Genomic DNA, 24207 nt, shown 5'->3' with positions numbered 1-24207 from the left:
GCAGCCTGAGGGTTTAGTGTCCATAGTCTTCATCTGTCCCTCCATCCTTCCGTACCTAGCTCTCTTGCCATCCTCACTGTCCCTATCATCTCTTCTTTATCCATCTGTTTCAGCTCAGCAGAAGATGTTGCAGATTATTATTGGTTTAGTTTTCAACTCTGAAATCTTTTTTTTCTTATCATGATGACAAAAATATTCTGATATTCTGATTGGCCCATTTAAATAAGTAGTGTAATTTTTCGCCGCCCCCCCCCCCACACACACACACAGAAAAAAACCAACAAACAAAAAAAACCCCTGACTTTCCTGGTAAGTTGCATGGCTATCAACTACAACAAGGAAGTCAGGATACAGTGGGTTGGGGTGCTCAGTTCCCTCAACACTGTTATCAGGATGCAGTATGGAGTGGCTTACTTTGACTCAACACCTGAAACTTTCACCATGTGCTATACTTAGCCATTCAACAGAGAGTTGTAATTTGCAGGCTATGGACCCAAGGTGTGGAATGGCAAACTCCTTCCAGATTTTTGTGTTTTACTCGGGCATAGAGATGAAAATATCTGAGTGCTTGGGTGTAAAACCTTTCTATGATAGATGTATACCCGAAGAAATCCCCTGTGTTTTAAGTCACTGAGATTTAATGGTATTCTGCTATTGCAGAACTCCTTTGTCTACTTAGTGCTATGGTTTGTTCCTTTGTCTACTTATCAATGTGGTTTGGATAAGACTCTGCCAAAGCTCAAAGTGTCAAATGCTCAACACCCACCCCCAGGAATGCTACAGGGAAGGGTGGAACCTGATGGGAGGTCTCGAGGTTATTGGTACTGTACCCTTAAAGAGAAATGTGAGACCCTCATTCCATTCTCTTCCTTCTTGCTTCCAGACTCATGAATTAGCTTGCCTTACTGTACATTCTTTTTTATGATGTTCCATCCTCATTAGAGACCTAAAGTTAAAGGAACATTGAAGTTATAGTGGAGCTGCAGAACCATCAGCCAAAATAAACCTTTAGCCCTTATAAGTTAGTTGCCTCAAGCATTTCATAATAGTACTGAAAGCTGACTAATGTGTCTGCCCCAACCTAGGCTCCATGCTTCCCCCATTTACCATTACTACTCTTTCTGCAGGACCCACTTGGCAGCTGACTGTGTCCTGGCTCAGCAGTTCCTCTCTAGGGTGATTGTCTCATTCTTTTCCTCACAATACAATACTTTCTTCTTCTTTGACCCTCTATCAGGGTAGTTTTTGAAATGCTGCTGAGGCTACGATTGAGTTTCTTTGACAGAAACGTTCTCAGGGAATACAGGTTCTACGTCCCGGAGCAGGGGATAAGCACTCTTACCAGCAGCCACAGCCATTCCCAAGGTCCTAGTGTTCGCTTTGCCGTGGGCTCCCAGGTTGATTCCTCACCTAGAATCTTCCAGAGCCTCCAATGTGTCTCTCGCCTGAATGGCAAATGATTGGTTTTCTGAAGCCTTCTCGTCTCTCTGAATTTTCCCCAATGTCATACAGGGTGGTAATAGATTCTGATGCATGGAATTTCACAGACAAATATATTCATAAGCTAACTGTGAGGAGAGCACAGTTATGGTTTTGTCTTTCATAAAAGACTTAATGTCTAAGCGGTGGCTCTCAGCTGGGCAGGAGGGGTGTGTGTCTCCTGAGTGATATTTTACTTCTCTCCTGATGAGAGTGGTGATCTTGGTTGTCAGGGAAACTGCTTGTGACAGCTAATCTTGGTTGATAACGTGACATACCTGAGGAGAGAGGACCTCAATACTGTCACCTCCATCAGACTGGCTCTGTAGCCAATTCTGGGAGGCATTGTCTTTATTGATAACTGATATAGGAGGGCCTAATCCAGCACTGCCAACACCTGGCTGAGTGTGAAGCTGGAAACAAGCAGCTAAGGAGCTTTCCTCTTCCGTTCCTGCCTTCAGGCTCCTGCCTGAGTTCCTTCCTTCATTCCCTTCAGTGATGGACAGTTACCTGGAAGTGTAAGCCAGGTAAACCCTTTTCTCTTCGGTCACAGCAACAGAAAACAAACTGAAACACAGCTAAACTACACTGCACTTACCAGCTGCCATCGCAAGGGCCTTTGGGATTAAAATGTCTCCAGTGGAGAAAACCCACACTACAGTGTAGGTTTAACTAGGAAGTTCTGACTTTAATTAGAGACTTGCTACTCCTGGTCCTGCCATGCCACTCTTATTAAAAATGTCCCTCTCACTGGAGACAATGGTTTTGGTATCCCTATAAAACAGGAAGTGACACAAGAGATTAAGGCAGGAACTATCACAATACTTAGCAAACAATTAGTATTGTCACATTAGCAGCTGTCTTACATTTTAACTGTCATGTTAAAATGATTAAAAGTGATTAATGGATGAAACTTTAAGTATCCCTTTCCTCTCTAAAATTATCTGAGACTCATAAACCTGATCATAAGGATATTTTCTCCAATTTAAAGAGAATGTTTAGATTTTTTGTTGTTGCTACAAATTAAAAAAATACACAAAGACAAACTATGTTGATCTCAAAATCTAATACGCCTGATTAAGAAACAAGTGTTTTATTCTTTTTAATGGAAGCTGAGCCAATAATATATGACACTTTATAAAGCAAGTAATGAATGCCTATTGTCTTGGAGCTAAAGAAATAGTTGACAGACCTACAAATCCACTGCTTTCAGTCTGACTTATAAACCCATTGCTGTCTCAGAGACCCATCTTGCCTGCTAAACTAGAGTGGGAGCCAGCTATTCTGCAACATGGAATGAGAGCCAAGACCGGACCAAGAGCCTGGCTTCAGTTTTTAGCTCAGTATCACAAAAACCTTAGAAAGTACTGACAAGGACTGTTAAGAAATATAGATTGCATTTTTTAAGAAAGACAATGCATGAGGATTCTTTAATGCATACATAATTATTTCCGTTTTTTTTTTATTCAAAGTAAGTGCATTTTAGAGGGATGAGGGGAAAGGGCTACCCAATCTTTCCATGACGAATAGAAATGTGGGGTTGATGATGCCCATGCACTGCTGACAGGGAAGAGTCTCTGAGATTCATTCACTCAGCATGCACATTTTTAGGCTCTGCAACAGACTGCCAGCAACTCTGAGTCAGGCCTTTCTTACAGCAGAAGCCCATCCCAGGGGACTAAAGAGCTTAAAAAGTAGGGAAGATGCCATATTCTGACAGAAGACAGCTGTGTGTCAAATGGAAAGGGGCAAAGGTGACAGGAAGGAGGCATCCAGTGCTTTTGAGAGTCACAGACACAGGTCACATGGCCTTAAAACTTTTTCCAATGTTAAGGAAATAACTCCACTGGCAAAAGCTCATAAATTTGTTTAGAAAATTGTTAAATTAAATGTGGGACCATTACTAATGTGTAGTAAACTATTGAGTAATAGTCAAGTTGCTTATCTTAATATCACATATTAGCTTATTTTTCTCCTACTCCAAAACAGACCATAGTTTTTTGGTTGTTTTTAAATAAGAGCAAATAAATCCGATAACGGAGTTTTAATAAATAAAAGTATTAAGTAAATGCAACTGACATGCTACAATTATGTTAGTAGATTGGGAACTCATAACATTGACTAAAAATTTCAGAACTATTAACAATAAATGATTCATCAGTTTACATTTGTGAATAAAAAGTTTGTAAACTATTTCCTCTAACGTTCAGTTTCCAATTTTGTATGCAAGTAATTACTCTATTAAGTGGTGATCTTTCTTATTTATGTAATATGATTTATTACCCTCTTGATTTTGCTGGAAAGGAAGCACTTTAACTCTCAGAGACTGTCGGCCCAAGCAGGAAGAGCTTCGAATTCATAAGTGGGTACCTATTGGTCTGAGAGCCTACTGACGTTGTGGACACAACTATTGAACAGACGAGTTTCAACAGCTTCTACAGGCAATCCAGAGCTCAAGACTGTTTGATGCTATTGTTATAACACAGAACACAAGTGAATGAAGTTTGACTAGGTGTGTTCTTGAGGTATTTTAGTTTTACTTGAGGTGTGAGTTTACTAAGTTGTGTTATATAACACTGGACATAGAGATACATAAAGGACATAACAAATTGGATCTGTCTCGCAGCTGCCAGATGGGATGGGATAATCATTGTGAACAGCAATAGTTAATAATGGAAGACAGACTCAAACTCGCTAAAAGGACAAAGCCCCTTTAAACATTTCAGGTTCAAAATTTAGTTCTAATTTTGGATAATTTTCGATAAAACTTGTCTTCTAAACTTAGTTGATAAAGATAGAACTTAAAGTTTAACCATGGGTCTTGATTAAGGATTAGTACAATGAATGCTTGCTTATTAATTTCAACATTTGCATTGCTTAGTACAGAAGGTAAGATGGTAGATGGCCAAATAACTATACCAAGAAATTATCAAAACTTTCTATTTATTTCTGTCCCTGAAAGTTCACAAAGTTGAAATCATTACCACACATGTAATGATTACCACACATGCCCATGTGAAATCTTTAGGGTCCATAAGTTGAGATGCTTTATTATATATTTATTATATGTATATATGGTTATATAGTAAATATATTTTTATATATTCAATACATATTTAATAATTGCATTTACTGTTGTTTTGACTCTCTAACTTTCTATATCAGAAAACTGAGGAAACTAAATCAACCATCTGCCTAAATTGGAGAAAATTAAGTCACGGTTTTTCATTAAATGTTTATTTCCAGGGTGGGAGTTAGATAAATAATAAATCCATGAAACCATTCAGTTATAAAATTATATTATTATATCCTAAGAGTTTGACTAAGTGAACTTTTCAAAATTAAAATAATAACTTTCAAACATATAAAAGTATACAGCAGTAGTTAGAAGTTTATTAAAGCAAAATTTTCCAAAAGATAAAAGTGATTCTTAGGAAAAATAGATGATTGTGAAGTATTTTATCATAACAATAAATGCAGCATCACTACAGTGGTAGGTCCATTTTAAAATATTTCTAAAGCTAAACATTTAAAAGCCATATTATAAAATATTTGGAATAGATATAAAAGGGTCCAACATGGTAATAAATTTTAACCATTACATTCATTTTTTGAACCAGGAAAAACTTGTATTTCTATGAAACATGAGTCTACAACATAATCTCTTCCCTAAAATTTTGCTCAATAGTCATTCTGTAGAAAATCAGGCCCAACATTGTAAGAACATGCCAAAGTCACAGTAAACTATTTCTGATTTCAGATAAGTGTTCTAACAAGTCCAAAAAAAAAAAATCTCTCATAAAGTGAAAGTTCTTGCTTTCTGAGTTCTGTTTTGGTTTTCATTTGTTTTTGAGACAGGGTCTGACTGTAGTCCAGGCTGACCCAAACTTAAAGTCAGTCTGACTCAACTCTTGCATGCTGGAATTCAAGTACACACCATCAGTGTCTCTAACACACATCAGTGCAGAAGAGTCAGTCTGGTAAATAGCACCCAAGGTGCTTGCTGTGTTCTCCAGTGAGACTCCAACTGCTTGGGCTCCAACTCAAAGCATCACGGTGCCACAGTCTACTGAATACCCTGGACTCCCCCAGCCTGGTTCTTGGCTATATTACTTATTATTATTATTATTATTATTATTATTATTATTATTATTATTATTATTATTACTATTACTACTATTACTATTATTTTACAAAAGAGAGAAGGGGGAAGGAGGGAGAGAGAAAAAAAGAGAGACAGAAGTATCAAATTCATATATATATGATTTCAACATGTTTTTCAGACTAGTACATTAAATGTGACTTAAATAGTCTGCATTCAAATAAACATTAGGATTTCATAAGACAACATGAAAATAACTTTCTATCTAAATAATTTATTCGTTACATATAATGTAATGCATATTTAAAGGTACAGTAGAATAAACACATTATTACTCAAGTCCATAGATAAAATTGTTTTAAGAATAAGTCTAGGATGTTGTACACTATGATACACTTCCTAAGTACTTAACAACCTGATTAAAGAGGAGTAAGAGGAAGGAGAGCTCAAGCTACTGTAAGGCTCGCAGCAACCATGGAAAGCTAACTAAAAATTAAATCTCCTCCTAAGAGGAATGAAATCTGCTAGCTAATTATTTTGCCAACCCTATAGTACGATGCTATATGTACACGGAGAGAAAGCATAGTGATCATGAATTATGACATCAAATTCGTGCACACATGCCTGCACACACGACCCAGGCAGGCATCTTGACTTCTAAATTGCCTCTTTTTTTCCACTGGTGAAGTAACAAACAAACATCCTTTTGAAGTTCATTGTTTATTCCGTTTTCCAGTTTAAACAGAATATTTGGTCATAAAAACAAAGACTAAAGTCTGTCTAAAGCAGAGACAGACTGGAGTGGACTGTTCCAAAGGGGAGGGGCACTGTATTCTCTTTTGAAAACTAACTCGTGTATCAGAAAAAATTACACGAATTTAATTTGTAGCATTTAATGACAGGGTCTGAGACACATGTGTGTTTTCACATCAGCTAACAGGAAGCAGGTCACACCAGAATAAGCCCTTATCTTCTATTTACATCTGTTAGAGCAAATAAGCCATGTAATGGGATATTCTATACCAAATCACAGTAGGTTTTCTTTAGCACATCGGAAATACAAAAACACTCTCATCGTTTCAATAAAAGAAAAATGTTGCTTGTTAGAAATCAGAGTTTGGCCTGAAGTTATTAGTCAAAACTAATGCACCATCAATTACTCACTGTTTGCAAAACAAAATAAATCATTTTAAAAATGAATGTAAAGGCTGGGGAGATGCCCAGCTGTTGAGAGCATGCACTGCTCTTCCAGAGGACCTTAGTTGAGTTCCAAGACCCCAAGTCAGGTAGCTCACAATTGCTTCAGAGGTTCCGATGCCCTTCTTCTGGCTTCCATGAGTACTGCATACACATGTGTGTGTATACCTATGTATACACACAAATAAACAGTAAAAATAAATCTTTAAAACAAAAGTTATAAAAATAAGCAATGTCCTCGAACCTTTTGCTTAGAATTAAGCATGTTGAAATAACTAGGCAAAAACCCATCTGGGTCAGACCCATCTTGGGGAGGCCAGCTTGCTCAGAAGCATCCTAACTGAGAGCATAAAAGCAAGATTTTTAAAAAGCCAGAATGCCTGTAATTAATATCACAATGTGAATTAAAATGGTAAATTCTGCAAAAACAAAAAAGTATTAAGATAAATGTGTAGGTCGTCTTGATAAGGCATGAGACAACTTGGCAGAAATCTTTTAATTCAAGGTCAAGTGGGGGTGTAAAAGTGCTCACAAAGATAATTAAGATGATTTGTGAGACAAAACTCATAGAGAGCAGCCATTGTGGGGACTCACCAGAGCCCACAGTCATACTCAGGTCACACTGGAGAGAACTGCAGAGAACGCGACAAAGTTCACCACGCCAAGGGAAAGGAAACATATAGGATGGAAGATGCAGTCCTTGGTCATGAGCCTTGGAAAGCAGAAACAAGAGGCATCAGTGGGTGCCTCTTCCCTTCGTCTGTCTTCTCTTATACCTAACACTTAGACTTACTAGTTTGACAAGTTGGTGTATTTGTATCAATTATAATCTACACAGGTATTTTTTCCTATGATGTAGCCTATATTGGTATGTTTTTAAAAGTTCACATCAATATCAAATTATTTTTCATCAGAAGACGGAAGATGTGTGCATTAAGAACAAAACTGAAAACAAGGAGATGAGAAGTATGATAAAAATGTGTAACTTTTTATTTTAGTTTTTTTAAGTTTCCAAAAGAAGAAAAAGTCAGTAAATCAGTTTTTATGAAGGGAGAGGCACATTTCAGACAGGTTATCACTAACACCAGACTGACATCAGACTTGCAAACCGTCCACGGCTTCCTGGGTGCTAGGATTTCAGGTCTGTATCACTACACCTGGCTAATCAATGACCTTGCAAATAAGCGGTAGTAGAGCTGAAAGCAAGAGAGACAGAATTTGCTCTAGATTCAAAGGTTCCGTATAAGAAGGATAAGTGATGGCCTGGCAAATTCTCTCAGGACAGAAAGACTCAGAGCATGAACTTTGTGTGCCTTAGTTCCTCCAAGCCCACGAAAGGTTTGGTAGAGGGATTTGGGGGAGAATTAGTTGAGACTTAATTTTGCCTAATTAGTTGCCATATGCTCTCTATCCATGTTCTTTGTGAGAAGATGCAGTCATGAGTGTTGGCTTTCATTAGGACTTCTTGTATTGAGCTGATCTACATAATATATTTAATATCTGAACTTATCGTCAATACCTAGATAATATCAGTTAAATCAGATGAAACCTAATTGCACCAAGGAAGTCCTCTATGATTAAAAAAAAATACTTCAGCCAGGCAGTGGTGGCGCATGCCTTTAAACCCAGCACTTGGGAGGCAGAGGCAGGCGGATTTCTGAGTTCAAGGTCAGCCTGGTCTACAGAGTGAGTTCTAGGACAGCCAAGGCTATACAGAGAAACCCTGACTCGAAAAACAAAAAACAAAAACAAAAACAAAAAAGAAAACTTCAGAAATTACAGTATATCCTTTATAAAATGACAAATTGTTACATATTCATTAAAAGTGGGCTGGGGTTATGGGCTTAGTCATACAGTGTCTCTCTAACATGACAGAGACCCAGCTTGATCCTGAGTACTACGGGGCATGGTGTCATATACTGTCTGTTATCCCAACACTTGGGTGGCAAAGCATCAGAAGACCAAGGTCATCCTCTGATGCGTAAGGAGTTCAAAGCCAGCCTGGACTATGTGAAACCTTAACTTTTTTTTAAGCCAATCAACCAATAAGAATATTAAGGGATTCTACAAGTAAATTTTCAAACAGGTAGCAACATGCCTCATAACTTTTTAGTTTTCTAACCACAAGATATAAATTGGATCAAAATTGAGACAGCAAATCGAATACATCAATTGTCATATATGGAAATGTCTATGCTGTCAATAAATTTCTTAAAAAGGGAAGGATAGGAGAATTTTGTTGTTCAGAGGTAGCTGATTATCTTAGACTCTAGAAAATATACTGGTCGTTTGTAACGAATCTACTTCCATGTCTACTTAGAAGGTGTTTCAAGACTGTTGTACTTGCAGATCAGACGCCTCAATTTCGTGATGTAGAATTGCCTCTGGATAGTGTTGGAAAAGCTGTTGCAACCATCAGCAATGAGAGAATGCCGATCAACTCATTTCTAGCAGCTGGTCAGGTCAGTCAAATGGCATGGGAATGATTTATTAGAAGAGCCAGTGTCTCTGGTTTATATTGTTCCGTCAAATGATATGAAAATGGTTTAAACATCAGTAGGAATAATCATTTGGGTCATTACACAATGACAATGCTGAGACAAACATACCAGAGTCTTAGGAAAATATATTAACAGGCATTCTGCAAGCAATATGTTATTCTGAAACTTCTTGAATCTGCATACCTCTAAACTCTACAAACTTTTTAAACTCAGTTCATGATATAAACTGCGTCAGTTTCACGTATTCAACTATGCTGCCTCGTTTCTAGAAACACTTAAGGTTGATATCTTTTATTTAAGAAAAACCAAATGTGACACATGTATAGCCCTCAAGGCAGAAAGCCATTTGTCATTCATTCATAGGTAATACTCTAGCCCCGTGTGCGTTGATGTAGGTGATAAGGATTCTGGCTCTCCGCTCTATCACGTCGATAAGCTTCTCGATGCCTTGCCTGCCTCCTTGACTTTCCCAATAAACCTGATCAAGGAACAGAGACTGAAGGAGCTTCTGTCTTAAGTGTTGGCTCTTCAAAACAGAAACTGCAGATTCAGGAAACCTGAAACGAGAACACAACATTTCATTCTTAGAAATTGCTCAGAAATATTATTTCTCCTTCCAGTTGCTCTGCCTTCCTTAATCTCATAAGTCACACTATCAAATGAGACCTAGAAAACCAAAATGTTTTTGTCACTGACAAGCAGACACTTCTCATGAAAATAAAATACACGAAAAAATGTATTTCAAATGAACCGAATTATCTAGTCCATTCAGAACGTGACATCCTAATTTCTTACTTAAAGGTCATTAAAGATTGGCAAATAGAGGCATAGAATTAAGATCACATTAGGTCTGAAGATGTATTTCCCATCATCTTAAGCTACAGAAAGCCTTTTGTCTGCTCTCATCAGTAACAAGGTGAAGTTTGATGAAAGAAAATCGAGAGAAGCAAAACGTGTGTGGTTTCAGCGAAGTGTCCTCCCTGAACAGCAGTTATGGTTTAAAGTTCAATGACTACAGACTTTTGATAGAACAAAAGAAAAATTATTTAAGAAGAAAATTCAATTCGAGGAAGAATCCCCTCTGATTGAGATTATACTTTTGGAACTTGAGAGATTGTCTGTGCTTTGCTTTGTGTTTGGTTTTGGTGTTATTTGGGGATTTCTTTTTAGTTTTTAATTATTTCTTTTATGTTTGACATTATAATATAATTACATCATTCCTCACTGCTCTTTGCTCCCTCCAAACCCTCCCATATACCTCTCCTTGATATCTTTCTGACTTGTGGCCTCTTTTTGTATTATTTGTTATTGCATGAATATATACTCTTAAATATATATTTATATATCTACTGTTCTATATACTGATCTATATATTGTTACTTATATGTATGCTTTTAGGGCTGGCAATTTAATATTGGATAGCCACTTGGTGTGTTCTTCCCTGGATAAGACTTTTTCTAGCTCTCAGCATTTTTTAGTTGCCTGTAATTCTTGGTGTAGAATTGAGGCCTCATGGATTCATCTACAAAACAACTCCCACATCTGGGGCTTAGGAAACACTGAAGAGGAGAGAGGTGTGTTGTAAGGCCCAGAGGACCAGGGAGTTTGCACCCATGTCTTGCCAACACGGCATGAGCTAAGTAAGGACAACAATAAACATGTCAAATGGATAGGCACAAGGCCAGTGTTTTCCTGAGTAGAGTATTAAATGATGCTCTAACTTATATCTTGAATGTCTCCCGAATGTCCATGCATTAAAGACTTAGTCCTTGGGATACTATAACTGGGGAATGGTGGTCCTTTTAGGAGGCGAGGCATAGTAGAAGATGGTGTCATTGAGGCATGCCTTGAAAGAAATGCTAGGGTTCCACCCCTCCCTCTTTCTCTTTCAACTGCTGATCACCCGTGAAAAGGACCTCCCCAGCCTTGGCTATAAAAGTCTTGTTCATAAAAGAAAACAGAGCATTATCCTACTATTGGCATTGACACTGCATTGGTTACGGGGAAAGAAATGGCTAGCAGAAATATGGTGGCATTTAGTACTACCACAGTGTACAGTACCACTGAAAGATCAAGGAAGCAGAGCCAGGTGGCTATGTCCTGAAACTCCTAAAGCTGTGAGCTACAGTAAATCTTCCCACTTTGTAAGACAATCACCTCAGACATTACTTACAGTAACAGAAAGCTGGCAGTTGTTCTCAAATAAATTCAGCAAAATTAAACTTTTAGAGCAAGGATATTCAATGACATCTCACTGGACACCCTGAGGTCACTTAAGAAGAACCCGGGGCTGAACCATTGAGAGTTCACTGAACTTGCTTTTTTTTTTTTTTTTTTTCAATGTAGGAAGACTAGAGCCAGGGTCTAGCATGTATAGTGCCATAAGGTCTTAGAAAATGTCTAATCTAAGTCATAGGTTATATTCTGCAACACTTTCAGCTTGGCCTCCTCTAGCTCACAGAAGTGTTATACCATATAATCGCTGGGGTTCAAGAGTAACTTTCAAATAAATATAGTTGCACCTATAAAATTATAGGGCAAAAACATGCACTTATTTAAAGACACACTTGGGGACAATACTTAGGACATATAGACACTAGGGACCCAGGTTCAAGAATTCTGGTGATGCTGGAGACCAAAGGTTACTGAGCTGGACAGAGTGAATCTCAGGAGTGTGAAATTAAATAAGGCATAGTGTGTGCTCTGGGTCCCCTAAAAACATGTGCTGTGCAGTCTTGTGGGCGATGTCTTAATGTTATACTATATAATGTAGTAATATCCATAATTATTAATTCTATAGCCCTTCAGCCAAGTTAGCTTAGGCAGAATACATGAGATGAGAGCATCAAAACTCCCATTCTCTTCAGTGACTAGAAGTCCTGTTCATAAAAGAAAACAAGCCATTGCTCTGCTAAGGGCTCTTACATTGCATTGGTTAAGGGAAATAGTCAATGTGTGGCTCTGAGCCTAGCAAAGACTTCACTCTTGCTTATTAATGTATGAATTATATAGTCAAAGAAGTTTTAACCTTAAACACATTATACCCCTTAATGCAGTTAAGGTTCAATCTTCTTTGAAAGAATAAATAAAAGTATTCATAGTTCTGTGAATGTTTAAGATAGATAGATGCATGCCCTCGGCACTCTCAATTCTGCAAAGAAAAGTCCCTGTAATATCAATTTAGTAAATGATGTCTTAGGAATGTCAATTTCCCTATGCATAAATTTTCCTTGGCTTAGGCATTTAAAAGAGAGAATGTGCCAGTGTATTCTGCCTTCAATTCACAGAGCTGTAAAGCACACCAACAGGGAAGGATGAGGGGTGGGGTGGGGGAGGGGGTGTGGGGAGAGAACCCTCTTGGCACTCTCAAAACCCACAGGAAAGTGTTGAGAGTTTCTAAAATCCACTTTATCTAAGTACAAAGGTTGAGGGGAAATGATTGAAATGTAGATATGGAACACACTGAGCCACATGACAGTAAGAGTAATCACTGTAGGACACAAACATAAGTTGCCAAAAAGTAAAAAAACAGTAGGCATAGGCTTGGAAGGGCTGAGTTTTACCATTAGTTTCAGTTATATTGGGCTTATTTCCAGGTGTTTGGCTCTTAGGGGGTGGCTATGGCTATTTTGTGGGCTCTTAAGCTTCCAATGGAACCTAGTTCCCTGGGGTTATTATGAGGGTGGCTCTACTGGCTGTGAGATTTACTCATGACTTCCATAACTGAGGTGGGACTGATCAGGCTTTGTAGCCAGGTCCTGCTGCACTTGTTTTTTTCAACATAGTATTTTTATTGATTCGTTGGGAATTCTACAGCACGCACCAGGATCACACTCACTTCCCAATCCTTCCAGCTCTGCCCTCCCACCCTTGTGAACTTCCCCGCCTCCCCAAAAATGGAAGAAGCAAATGAAAGAAAATCCAATTTGTGTTACCCATATACTCACTGGAGCATGGTCAAACTTCCCATGGCTAGTCCCTTAAAGAAACCTGAGTCCTTCTCCCCTGGCTCCCCAACACCCTCCCCCCTGCTCCCCCACCAGAGGCCATCTGTAAGAGTCTCCGCTATCCCCAAATGCCATGAGACCCACTGTGTTCTTACTTCCCCAGTATAGCACTATCTCCTTTAGCTTCATGCTACCTCCCTCTTTACTCTGCATCCACTCTAGGTCCTACCAAATGTCTCCCAAATGATTTGGGTCATCTCTGAGTTTTGGGCCAATCTTGAGTACAACAGCTCTTCTTTGTCTCGCCTCCCGCAGCCCCTCCTTTGTAGTTTTCAAGATCCAGTCCCACAGGCTGTCTGCCAATAAGACTTCTGAGTACTCAAAAGCCCTCCTACCCAGTTTACAGGGCCAGCTGTCCTCTGGTGCCCTACCTTCCTACTATATTCATAACAGTCACTTGGGCTAATCATGAATCCAACATCCTGCCATGCCTATTAGTTCCATTGACATGCCAAATACTTTATTACAGACTTAGACATCTGTACTGTTCCTGCCATGTCCAATCCCCTGCTCTCATAAGAAAGCCTCTGCCATCTGATTATCCTACTCCTGACAGCCCTGCGCATGTCCAACCTCACCCACATGGTTTTCACAATGAAAGTTGAACCTGGCAGTGAAGGCAGACTGTGGAAAGAGCTGTGTAGGTGTTGTGGACTGCTCATAGATGTACTGTCTGCTCTTGGAATGCTATTTTTCTTCTTGGGAATCTCTATTCCCACACTTAGAGTTTCTTTGGAAATTAAATATATCTAACATAAGATGTGAGTCTTCACAAAACATTACTGTTTGTTAACAAACATGTGATCTTCCAAGATGTCACTGTATTAGAAAATGTACTCTTCATTTTGGATGTAACAGCTCCTTCCTGTAATCTGAGCCCTCTGAAAGCTGAAGCAGGAAGGGAACTGTAAGTTTGAGGTCAGCTTGAATGACAGTGTGTTTCAGAAAAGTCTGAGCTACACAGAGAATTTCAGAACACTCTAGAGAGTGAGATAGGCTTCCCACAATGAACACAAAACTTACTCTCGGATGCCTTCTAACAACTTAAAGTTTAAGTTATCTTCGCTTCTATCAAAGAAGCCCTTATTGTTTATGAAGACCAAATGCCTTGGGTCATTCTTTCTCTGGATAATGTGTGCTAACGTCACAGAAGTTTGGTCCTCACAGTTCGACCGCAGTCCATTCTGTATACAGGCATCTTCCTTTCGAGGTCGGAATCCGCAGCAATTTGTATCCAAGCGATTATAAATCTGAAAAAAATGGAAATGAGAACAAAATCCAAGATGCTGAGCAAAAGCTTGGGAAAGTCTGAACATTTCCAAAGAATTGGGAGCTTTCTGAACAGCTGACCTGCCAGAACCCATGCAGGCCAGGCTGCTTTAATGAAAAGCAGCTGCTAGAATAAGTCCGTAGTTCAAAGCCCTCTGACTCACACAGCGTCCTAAGCAGTTCCAGCTTCAGCTAACAGCAGATCGTCCAACTCAGGCGACCCCGCCCTTGATAGCCACAGTGCCCACAGAATCACATGCAAACATGTGGCCAGCAGAATCTCTGACTTCCTCAGGAAGGAGAAGACAGCATAGTATTTCTACAGACCCAGGGACTAGCTCTTGGTTTCTTTCTGGGATTGGGCCCTACAGATTCTTACTACTTTACTGGTTATAAAGTCTACTGTGCTGGACTGTAGTATTGCAGTAGCTAACCTGAAATAGAACTCTACAGAAGGTATGAGATCCAACAATGAAACATCACTAGATTCTGAATATGTGACAAAGTTATAAAGACTTTAGGGGTTTGTTATAGTGGGAAGAACTAGAAAAAAAAAGTTGCAAAGTTGACTAGAGTATTGCTTAATGTCACTTCTTTTGATCAAGAAAAAAGTTATATTGGATAATCAGAGTGAAGTAAACTTGAACTCAGGAATCTAGTCACCTAAACTCAAACCTCTGGTCTTACACCTGATAGCTACGCAACCTAGTATAGATTCCTTCATGTCACTGACTCTGTTCAGTCACCTGCATGCTATGACTTATTTATGTTGTGCAGTTAGTAGAAAGATTAATGAAATACTGTACACAGCCCTAACAGGCAGGGCTGTCCAAGATTATGATGCTGAAGCATGACATTGTTATTTGCAAACATGTTGGACCACAGTCACAGCTATCCTAAAATGTATGTGGCCCTGTGCCACAGGTTAGACACACTTAATAGGGCATACAGTCTTTACTTTAGATCTAAATGCTTCCCCCAAAGGCCCATAGAGCAGAAATTTAGTTCCCAGACTTACACTGTTGAAGTGGTAGAAACCTTGAAAGATGAGACTCAGTAGGTGGTCTTAAGTGATCCATTTAGGCCACAGAAAGGGATGAAGACCCTCATTGCTCTTCTTTGATTCTTAGCTTACTCTTCCCTGTACCACTGCCTTTCCAGAAGTCCAAACTCTATGAGGGCAGCCAGCTAGGGACTAAAGTCTGCAAAACGGTGAGCCAAGCTTAAACTGGCTAGAGGTCAGTTTTCATAGACACCATCATATGTTCATGTTCAACTAGATTAACACTCATGAAGAAATGAAACATTTTTTGACTATACTAGAATAAACATTTAGATTTTAACTCTTAAGGATGAACTTATTTTTTTTATTTCTTTTTGTTGTTGTTGTTTTTTTTTTTTTTTTTTGGTTTGTTGTTGTTGCTGCTGCTGCTTCAGGCAGTATTACTCTGTGTAGCCCTTGCTACCCTGAAACTTGCTCTGTAGACCAAGCTGGACTTAAACTCAGAGATCTACCTACTTCTGTCCCTCTTAAAGATTCCAATACCTATCTCCCAGCAGTGCCACGAGCCTTTAACACAGGAGACAGAACATAGGGGAGAATTATGATCCAAACTATAATGAAAGCCATGAATGTTGAATGAATTCATGTTTGATCTTAAGCTCTCATGGATTTAAGCTCTGTCAGCATCTCTGTAACAATTGTATTTTATAGTTGATATTTTTAAACCTCATGAAAGCATGAGTAATTAGAAACTGGAGAGAATGACAGAGGGCATATTTTTTATTGCCACCCCCTCATCTGACTGTTTTCTACAGTGTATTCTAAAATGTTCTCTATAATCTAATTTTGAATCATGAGATATTCTGATGATTTCACCAATTCTCTGACAGCCTGCTGTGCTAGGCAAGTCTGACCAACACCACCGCTGATGATAGGTATTTATGACCAGTTCCTCTTCTGGGAAATGATGGCTACTGATGGTATTCAGATTCAAACATGTACTTGGTGAATACATTGCCGTGTGCAAGTGTATGCCTATGTATGCCTAGGCATGTACAGGCAAGGCCTCAGATAATGTGTTTTATTCAGTTCTGCTGCTCTCTGGCTAGAGTCATGCACATTCTTATATTTTTGCCCTTGTATAATAATGGCTTATGTAGCTATAAAATCAGTCTCCAAATCGTCTCAGAATTTTGTCATAGTTTTCTCTGAATTACCATTCAATATACTAAGGATATTGGTATAACCCTTATCCCTTAAAGTCCCTAAAAGTCAGCATTATCTGCTTGTCATCTGGTTTAGGTGTTTGCCAAATGCAGTTCTGTGTACTTTCAAGATAGTGCGCCAATTTTTAAAGCCTAATAAAGCACATCGCGCATAGCTGTGAACCCCAGATGATATTTTAATGTGCTTGTTCAGTGCACACATTAAAGCAAAACACTTAAGCATTGCAAAAGTGCCCGCAGTGCCAGTCTGTCTCTGTTCTTAAGTGGGCATCCTGCAAAGAAGCCTATTGTGGCTAAATGTCTTCAGGTAAGCAATAAGGATGCCAATCACCATTACTGTTTGTTTGAATTCTTATTATTTTATTAATTTACTTAATTTTGGGTGCATGCATGTGGTATGTATGTGTGTGCAGGACACCCTCCACACCTAGAGGTCAAAGGACAACTTTCAGATGTGGACTCTATCCTTTCACCATATGGGTGCTAGAGACAGAGCTCACATCTTCAAGCTTGGTACAAGGCACCTTTGTCAGCCTGGCCCAAGCGTGTCACTGGCCCTACCTGAATTCATACTTTCTTATTCTATAATATAGGAAAACTCTTCTTTTTTTGCAAAAGCAGTCTACTGCTGAAGAGAACTGCCAACCATCATTTTCCATAAAAGCACTCTTTCCTTTTTTAGAAAAATATATCTTTTCAATGTTTACCTAACTAAAATTACACTCAGAAAAATCCAGGTGTTCCTGCCAATTTTTTTTAAAGAGATGGGATAGATATTTTTAGATATATTTCCTTCAAAAGCGTTTTCCCTTAATTCCATTTTCCTTTGGTAGTAATCATTTTGTCTGTAGGAAAAAAATATATCTTCTAAGTAACTTCTGTTCTCTTATTGCTTCTAAAGCAAGGAAACCTCTGCCTCATTGTGTGGCTCTGAAGAACCATTAGATGTCTGCAGAAAACCAGCTCCTTTTTAGACAAAAACCACACCCTATCCAGGTCTGTGTTCAAAACTAGGTCCATCAAGGGCTTGGGTTGGTTTATTCATATCATCATTGCCTTCAAAGTAACATGATTAAACAACAAATTGCAGGCAATGTCCCAACAAAGCAACAGAAATTAAAAAGACACTGAGCTATGAGGAAGAGACAGGTGACTCCTCTGGGCTCCCCTCTTCTCACAAAGCATAGAGCTCAGGATTCTAATCCACAAGTGTAAGCTGTCATCAAAGCACCAAGCTCTCATCTGTGCTGATTTTATCTTTCAGGTACTGTCTCCCAGCCAACGCAAAACAAACATTTGCTCACATTTGCATAAAATGGTAAATGATTCTGCATGCAATTAGTATTGATTACAAGAGTCTCAGCAGAAGTACAAAGAACGTCAGGCCAGAATAGCAAGGAAAAAGGACTTGAGTTTAAAGAGTCAGTTGGCATGAGCTGGAGAAGATATACTTCATTACACTCAGTGGACAAAACTGTTCTACAAAAATGCTATGGGCATTTCTAATGGTGCTAGCAGGCACTGTTTGCATTGGTGTTGTGGACTGATACGAAGTGGGGTGAAGTGGCCTGAGTCCTTGGTGGTCTGGTCTGAAGTGGCCTGGGTCCTTGGGAGATCCTAAACAGTACAGGTAGAATACACTGCTAGACACAAAGAGAATACGAAGCCAATAGAAGTTAGAGCGCCAATGCCCATGGGAAAAATCTGAAAATACATTTATCTGAAAACTCTGCCATTTTCTCACATTGAACTGGAAGAGCAGAAGTACAGTGAGCAGGACATCGGGGGAAATCATTAAAAGAATGACAACTGAAGCAAAGCATGCTGGGAAGCTGAAGGGAGAGTATCATGAGGATGTCCCCACCAACACGGACAGTGAACTCCCGTCATCCACATGTTATGGCATAAACCAGCTAAATTAGATAAGCCTGCATATTGGTATCCACCAATTTTTCTTTCTTCATTCTTAACTGGTGTGCATGAACATAGGTGTGCATATATGCATTTCTTGTTTAATAAGTCAATATCTTAATATTCTTTGTGAAGGGGGTAAATATATGTTTGTTAACTTGTGTGTGCACATATGCATGTAGGTATACTTATTCATATGTGTAGGTGAATGTAGAAGCTAGAGACTGACTTCAAGTGTCTTTTCCTGTCACTCTCCCCCATTAGTGTTTGACAAAAAACTATCATTGAACCTGGAGCTCATAAATTAATCTAGGCTGGCTGGCTGATGATCCTTCTGTCTCTGATTGGTCAAGGCTGGCTGGCTTATAAGCCTCTATCTCTGACCCACATTCCCCTTTCTGGGGTTACAAATGTACACCCACTGCCATGCTTTTATATGGGCACTAAAAATGCAAAGCTATGCTTTCATGAAAATTGCATAGCGAACACTGTACCAACGGCAAAATTATCTCCCCACCTCCTCTCTTAAGATCCTTACTGACCTTAATCAAACTATTTGGTTTTAGTTTCAACTTTTTGATTCAGAGTCTGTCTATACAACCTTGGCTGTCCTGGAACTTGCAGAATAGAAGACAGACCCACTTTTGCCTCCCAGATGCTAAAATTAAAGGTGTGTACCACCACACCTTGCTCAAACATTAAACAACTGCCATTTTTTGGAAAGAAAACATCAAATATAGGGAGGGAGCTTGATATTCAAGAAAATATATGTAGATAAACAGAAATTCTGCTCAATGATTTACCCAAAGGCTAGCACATTGTAGTGCAAAGCCCTTAATGAATCAACTCTGCAAAATGTTGTAACTCAATTTGAATTTGACTATGTACAGACCTTCAACAAAGCAGTGCCTTGTACTGAGAGCACAGTAAAGTGGTAGGTATGCCAAGAGGAGAGGAACTTATAAAAGTACTGTCAGGAGCAAGCCACCAGCTGCCTCTATGTCTGTCCTTTACTTTTGGCTAGTATCTGTCTTTGGGTTTAACTGCACTAACCATGGATCATGAATTCTGCATCTGGTAGAAAATCTACCATAATGCCTTACATGACATCAGCATAACAGGCAGGTGAAATGGAAATCTCAAAAGGAAATTCTTTTCCTTGGCTGGCAGTTTCCTGGCAGAGTTCCTCTAACTTCCCATTATTTGATTGAACATCTCACTTGCTTGTAAAAGACACAGGTAGGAAATAGATCTTACTTTCGACAATTATCTTAAAGATTTTAAAAGGCAAAAAGAGACACAGAATCACATTCACTGGCAGCACTCCGGGCATGGGAAGACACAAAACATTCGGGCTTATTTAGTTGTCAGAGAAACTCACCTGGGAAAATGTGCTCTGGGAGTTTGTCCTATATAAACCTGTGTGTATTTGCAGTGCTACAAATGGAATCAGAGTTGGTTCCCTACCATCTAATGAGTAAGGAAATAACACCACATCGTGGGAAGAGAAATCTTGGACAAACACCACAGCATCCGTGGTGCTTGCTAATGCAAGCACAGCTTCTTCAGGGAACCATAGAAAGCAAAATTCTGGAGAGAGAGGAGAGGAGAGAGGAGGAGAGAGGAGAGGAGGGGAGGGGAGGGGAGGGGAGAGGGGCGGGGGCGGGGGCGGGGGCGGGGGCGGGGGCGGGGGCGAGGGGGAGAGAGAATGTGTTCTCCCTTATCCTGTACCTATACCACTTGGGAACTGTGTCACATCATAAAGCAAGCCATGGATTTCACTGTGTCCTGTGCTGCCATGACAACAAATAAGCATGTACCCATGACTAGCAGGGCAGTTGAAGAATGATGAGAGATGTAACAATAGTCTTCTGTGTCTAACATCTAACAAGGAGCACGGGCTTAAAGTTCCTGCATCTGTGGGCTGCTCTAATCCACCTCCACCCCAGAACTTCACGTTGAAATCGCTACCAGCGTGCATCAAGTCGAGGATGGATCTCTAGTTTCTTCCATATTACAGATTCACAAGGAAAGGCATGGTGTCATTTCTCTGTACGATGTTCAGTGCTGTGATGTATTTAGGATACAATGTTAAAAGCTTCACTGTCTCACAGATAGGCTCTGGATAAAGGCACCAGGCAACCAACAGTCTATTTTTAGGGAAAGAAATTCACTTTCTATAATTTGAACAAGCAGAGCTGCATAAAAATAAACTCTGCCTGAGACACACCCACCTTCCTGCAATGAGTTTTAAAAAGCACTCAAACTAACAAACAGAAAAAGACAAGTATTTTTATATCCTGTGAAGTTCTGATTTGTTAGACCCAATTTATATTAAGTAGAGAAATCTAACCCAGGAAGAAAGGCCTGGAGAGATGACTCAGGGATTAAGAGGACTGTTGCTTCCCCAAAAGATTCAGGTTTGATTCCCAGCACCCACACTGTAGCTCACAACAGTATATACTTCCAGTCTCAGGGGATCCAATGCCCTCTTCTATCCTCCCTGGGTCCCAGGAACATGGGTGGTAACACTCATATACTTAAAATAAGTGAAATGTCTTTAAAATTAAAAAAATAAACAAAATGAGGATGAAACAACCTAATTGCTTTCCTTAAGAATTTATATTAAGAAATTTAAACTGGAAATGAAATATACCTAATCTAAGAAGAATCTCCTTAAAACGCATCCCTCAAATGAAATGAGGCAGTATTTCAGATAACGTAAACTAGAATTACAAAGGAACAAAAACTCCTGTTCGTTTACATCTGAAGGAACAATGCCACTGAAAACTGGTCTTTTGTACAGTGATGTTTGTTCATATTTAGTATTTACAAAGAATTCCTGCCAATTTTATTTTTCTTAATAAATGCGAATTTATTAAAAGAAAATTGACAAGAATAAAGACAGACTAGGTGATGATGCTCAGACTATTCTGATCATGGCTAGAGTTGACGAGACAAATCTGACAGCTGCCTAGACTCATTGGCTTGATAAAACTCAATTAAAACAGTAACTAATTCTGACAAATTGATTATCTGTTAGCCTTTGAAAACATTTTGGTTTTGCTTTCTGAATTGGCCTTGCTTTCAAAGTTGTTTTTCCATCCACTATATACAGGATCTCCCATTCTAAGATGGGTTTATTTCTGTGCTTCTTAGACATTAAAGCCTGATTTATAACCAGCTATTTTTTTTTTCAAAATGCTGCAAGGCTTATTCCATCATAGATGTATTAAGCATTAAGACAATCCAAACCAGCATTGAGTTTATTATGGGCCTAAGCATTACATACAAATGAAGAGAACAACTCCAAGAGGATAACTCAGATGCCACAAAAAGAAATGAGCTGATTTTCACAGCGGTCTGCCACAGTGCCTCATGCTAGTAACTCCAATGGGCTTACTTACCATCATAGATATTACAGCTTTTTGTGCTAACTAAGCATGACTAATTTCATATGTCTTACCAGTGCACTTCCTATCTTAGAAAGAATACTTAATCACTGTTAATGAAAAAAATGAAGACTGTGTCCACGTGTGTCCACGCTATGATTAATACTCACCACTGTACTGAAGCCAGACTTCCATGTTTCCCTATCTGTTGTCTTACTGTCTCAGCACAACAACTGAGCTTTGAGATGCAACCCTTGAGGTGGCTGTACACAGTCTTCCCATCTTGTCACTCAGGTATTTTAAAAGTATGTACTTATAGGCAGACATTTAATACAGGTATCACTTCTCCAAGGTGGTTCTTGAGAGATTCTGGCACTTACTCCGTGTTTTCCTGGGCTGTACAGAGGAGCGCAGACTAGAGCTATTTCTGGTGGACTGCTGCCTACCTTGACTCACACGTGCACTACCCAGTGTAAACACTAGTACACTGAAAATAGCAAACGGAGAAAACACAGGTCTCAGCATTATGAAAATACTTTTGACCTCTTGGTTCCTTGAAAAGCCTACAAAACCCATTGCCCCAGACCAGATTCCATTTGATTTGACCACATCGCAGTAATGGGGTTTGAAGTTCCACGAATCTTTTAGTAACTGATGTCTATAAACAGCAACATTAACATGGCTGGGGAGAGCACAAAAGAAAGTAACTGAATTTTTACCTCGCTTTCACAATGGATCAACCAGCTCTAAGTTAACCCTTTACCCTCTCTATTTTCTCAGTAACCAATAAAGAACTATGGAAAATTTTTAAATCATTATATAGTAGTTTATATGTAAGTATATGTATAACACTATATGCATTATAGTGGCTCCGAGGGAATACCTGGGAGAATGAGCAGATGGATATTCATCAGTCCCAATGAGAGTTCACAGTTTTTAATTTGCTTCATAACAGATTCACCCAGAAGTCCAACAACAAACCTCCAGGGTCAGTGGGTGTCAGAATCGTGCAATGATAATAGAAAAGAAGGCAGAAGCTAGTTCATATAACATTTTAAACAGCCTTTGATTCTAAAATAACTATGTATAGAATAACAGGCTTTCCTAAACTCATCTCTACTGAGTATAACTAAACCTACGAGTGAAACATTCTAATTGTGTATTATTAATCCCAGCACTGTCTGATAGGTGCATAGAAACTGTGAAAATAAATTTTAAAAGGCACATAGCTAATCAAATATTTCTTCACTTCTGGCTAATTATAAAATTAGAATTGACCAGGAAATACTTAGTTGGTTATCACAAAAAAAATATGCAATTATGTATATCATGGTTTTGACTTCTCTCCTTTACTCAATACAAAAGCAAGTACCTAGTTCAGCCAACATCCTAGTGTAGAGAAGTCAAAGACAGAAGTGTCTAAGAATTAACACTAGATATGTGCAAAAACATATACAAAGCTCTACTTCCATATAACTCAGTGATCCTATTCCTCAGTACAACTCTAAAAAAAAAAAAAAAATCAGTGTATCCAAGATGTCCCATGGTCACTGCCATATTCCATGTGGCAACCAAACCATGAAATTATATCATGCATCTATGTAGATGAATGGAGACTAAAAACATGAGTCACACATAGAGAATTATTTATAGACGAGATGAAAATTCTGTTATTTTGGGCAACGTGGACAAAACTGGAGAACATTATATTGCATGAAATAAGTCAAGCCCAGAAAGACAAATCCCATGTGTCCCACCCGTCTGTGGAAGCTTAAAGAGTTGATGTCATGGAAACTGTATGCAGAGTAGCATTTTCCAGACACTGGCAAGGGTTGGGAGGGATGATAAGAGAACATGATTAATGAGCACAGGGTTACAGCTTGGTAGAAGGAACAATGAACTGTTCTGTGGCGCAGGAATATAACTGTGGTTGACAACAATTAATTTCTTATTTCAAAAGAGCTATTAGAGGAGATTTGGGGCTTTTCAAAGTTAGAGATGAAGGAAATACCAGTTGCCTGATTCCACCAGCACAAATTGTATATGCATACTGAAATATTGCAGTGGCAGGTAAATGTGTACAGTAAAATATTAATACTTAGAAGAAAAAAATTAATATT

The 24207-nt window shown here is 39.0% G+C and overlaps 1 protein-coding gene across 3 annotated transcripts in view; it reads right to left on the bottom strand.

Moving 5' to 3' along the window:
* Positions 1–4852: 4852 nt before the first annotated feature.
* Positions 4853–24207, bottom strand: part of Gask1b (golgi associated kinase 1B) — a 61795-nt gene continuing 42440 nt past the window's right edge. For all 3 annotated transcript variants that reach the window (XM_006501984.4, XM_006501985.2, NM_133187.3), the window contains 2 exons: positions 14310–14536; positions 4853–9836 (listed from right to left, as the gene is read on the bottom strand). In XM_006501984.4, the coding sequence (XP_006502047.1) occupies positions 9629–9836; positions 14310–14536 (435 nt within the window). In that variant the 3' untranslated portion in view covers positions 4853–9628. The remainder of the gene's footprint in view (positions 9837–14309; positions 14537–24207) is intronic.

The sequence above is a fragment of the Mus musculus genome, chromosome 3, assembly GCF_000001635.26.
Source record: "Mus musculus strain C57BL/6J chromosome 3, GRCm38.p6 C57BL/6J".
Taxonomy (NCBI): Eukaryota; Metazoa; Chordata; class Mammalia; order Rodentia; family Muridae; genus Mus; species Mus musculus.
The sequence above is the reverse complement of the archived record's forward strand: the minus strand, read 5'-3'. Positions and strand labels throughout refer to the sequence as shown.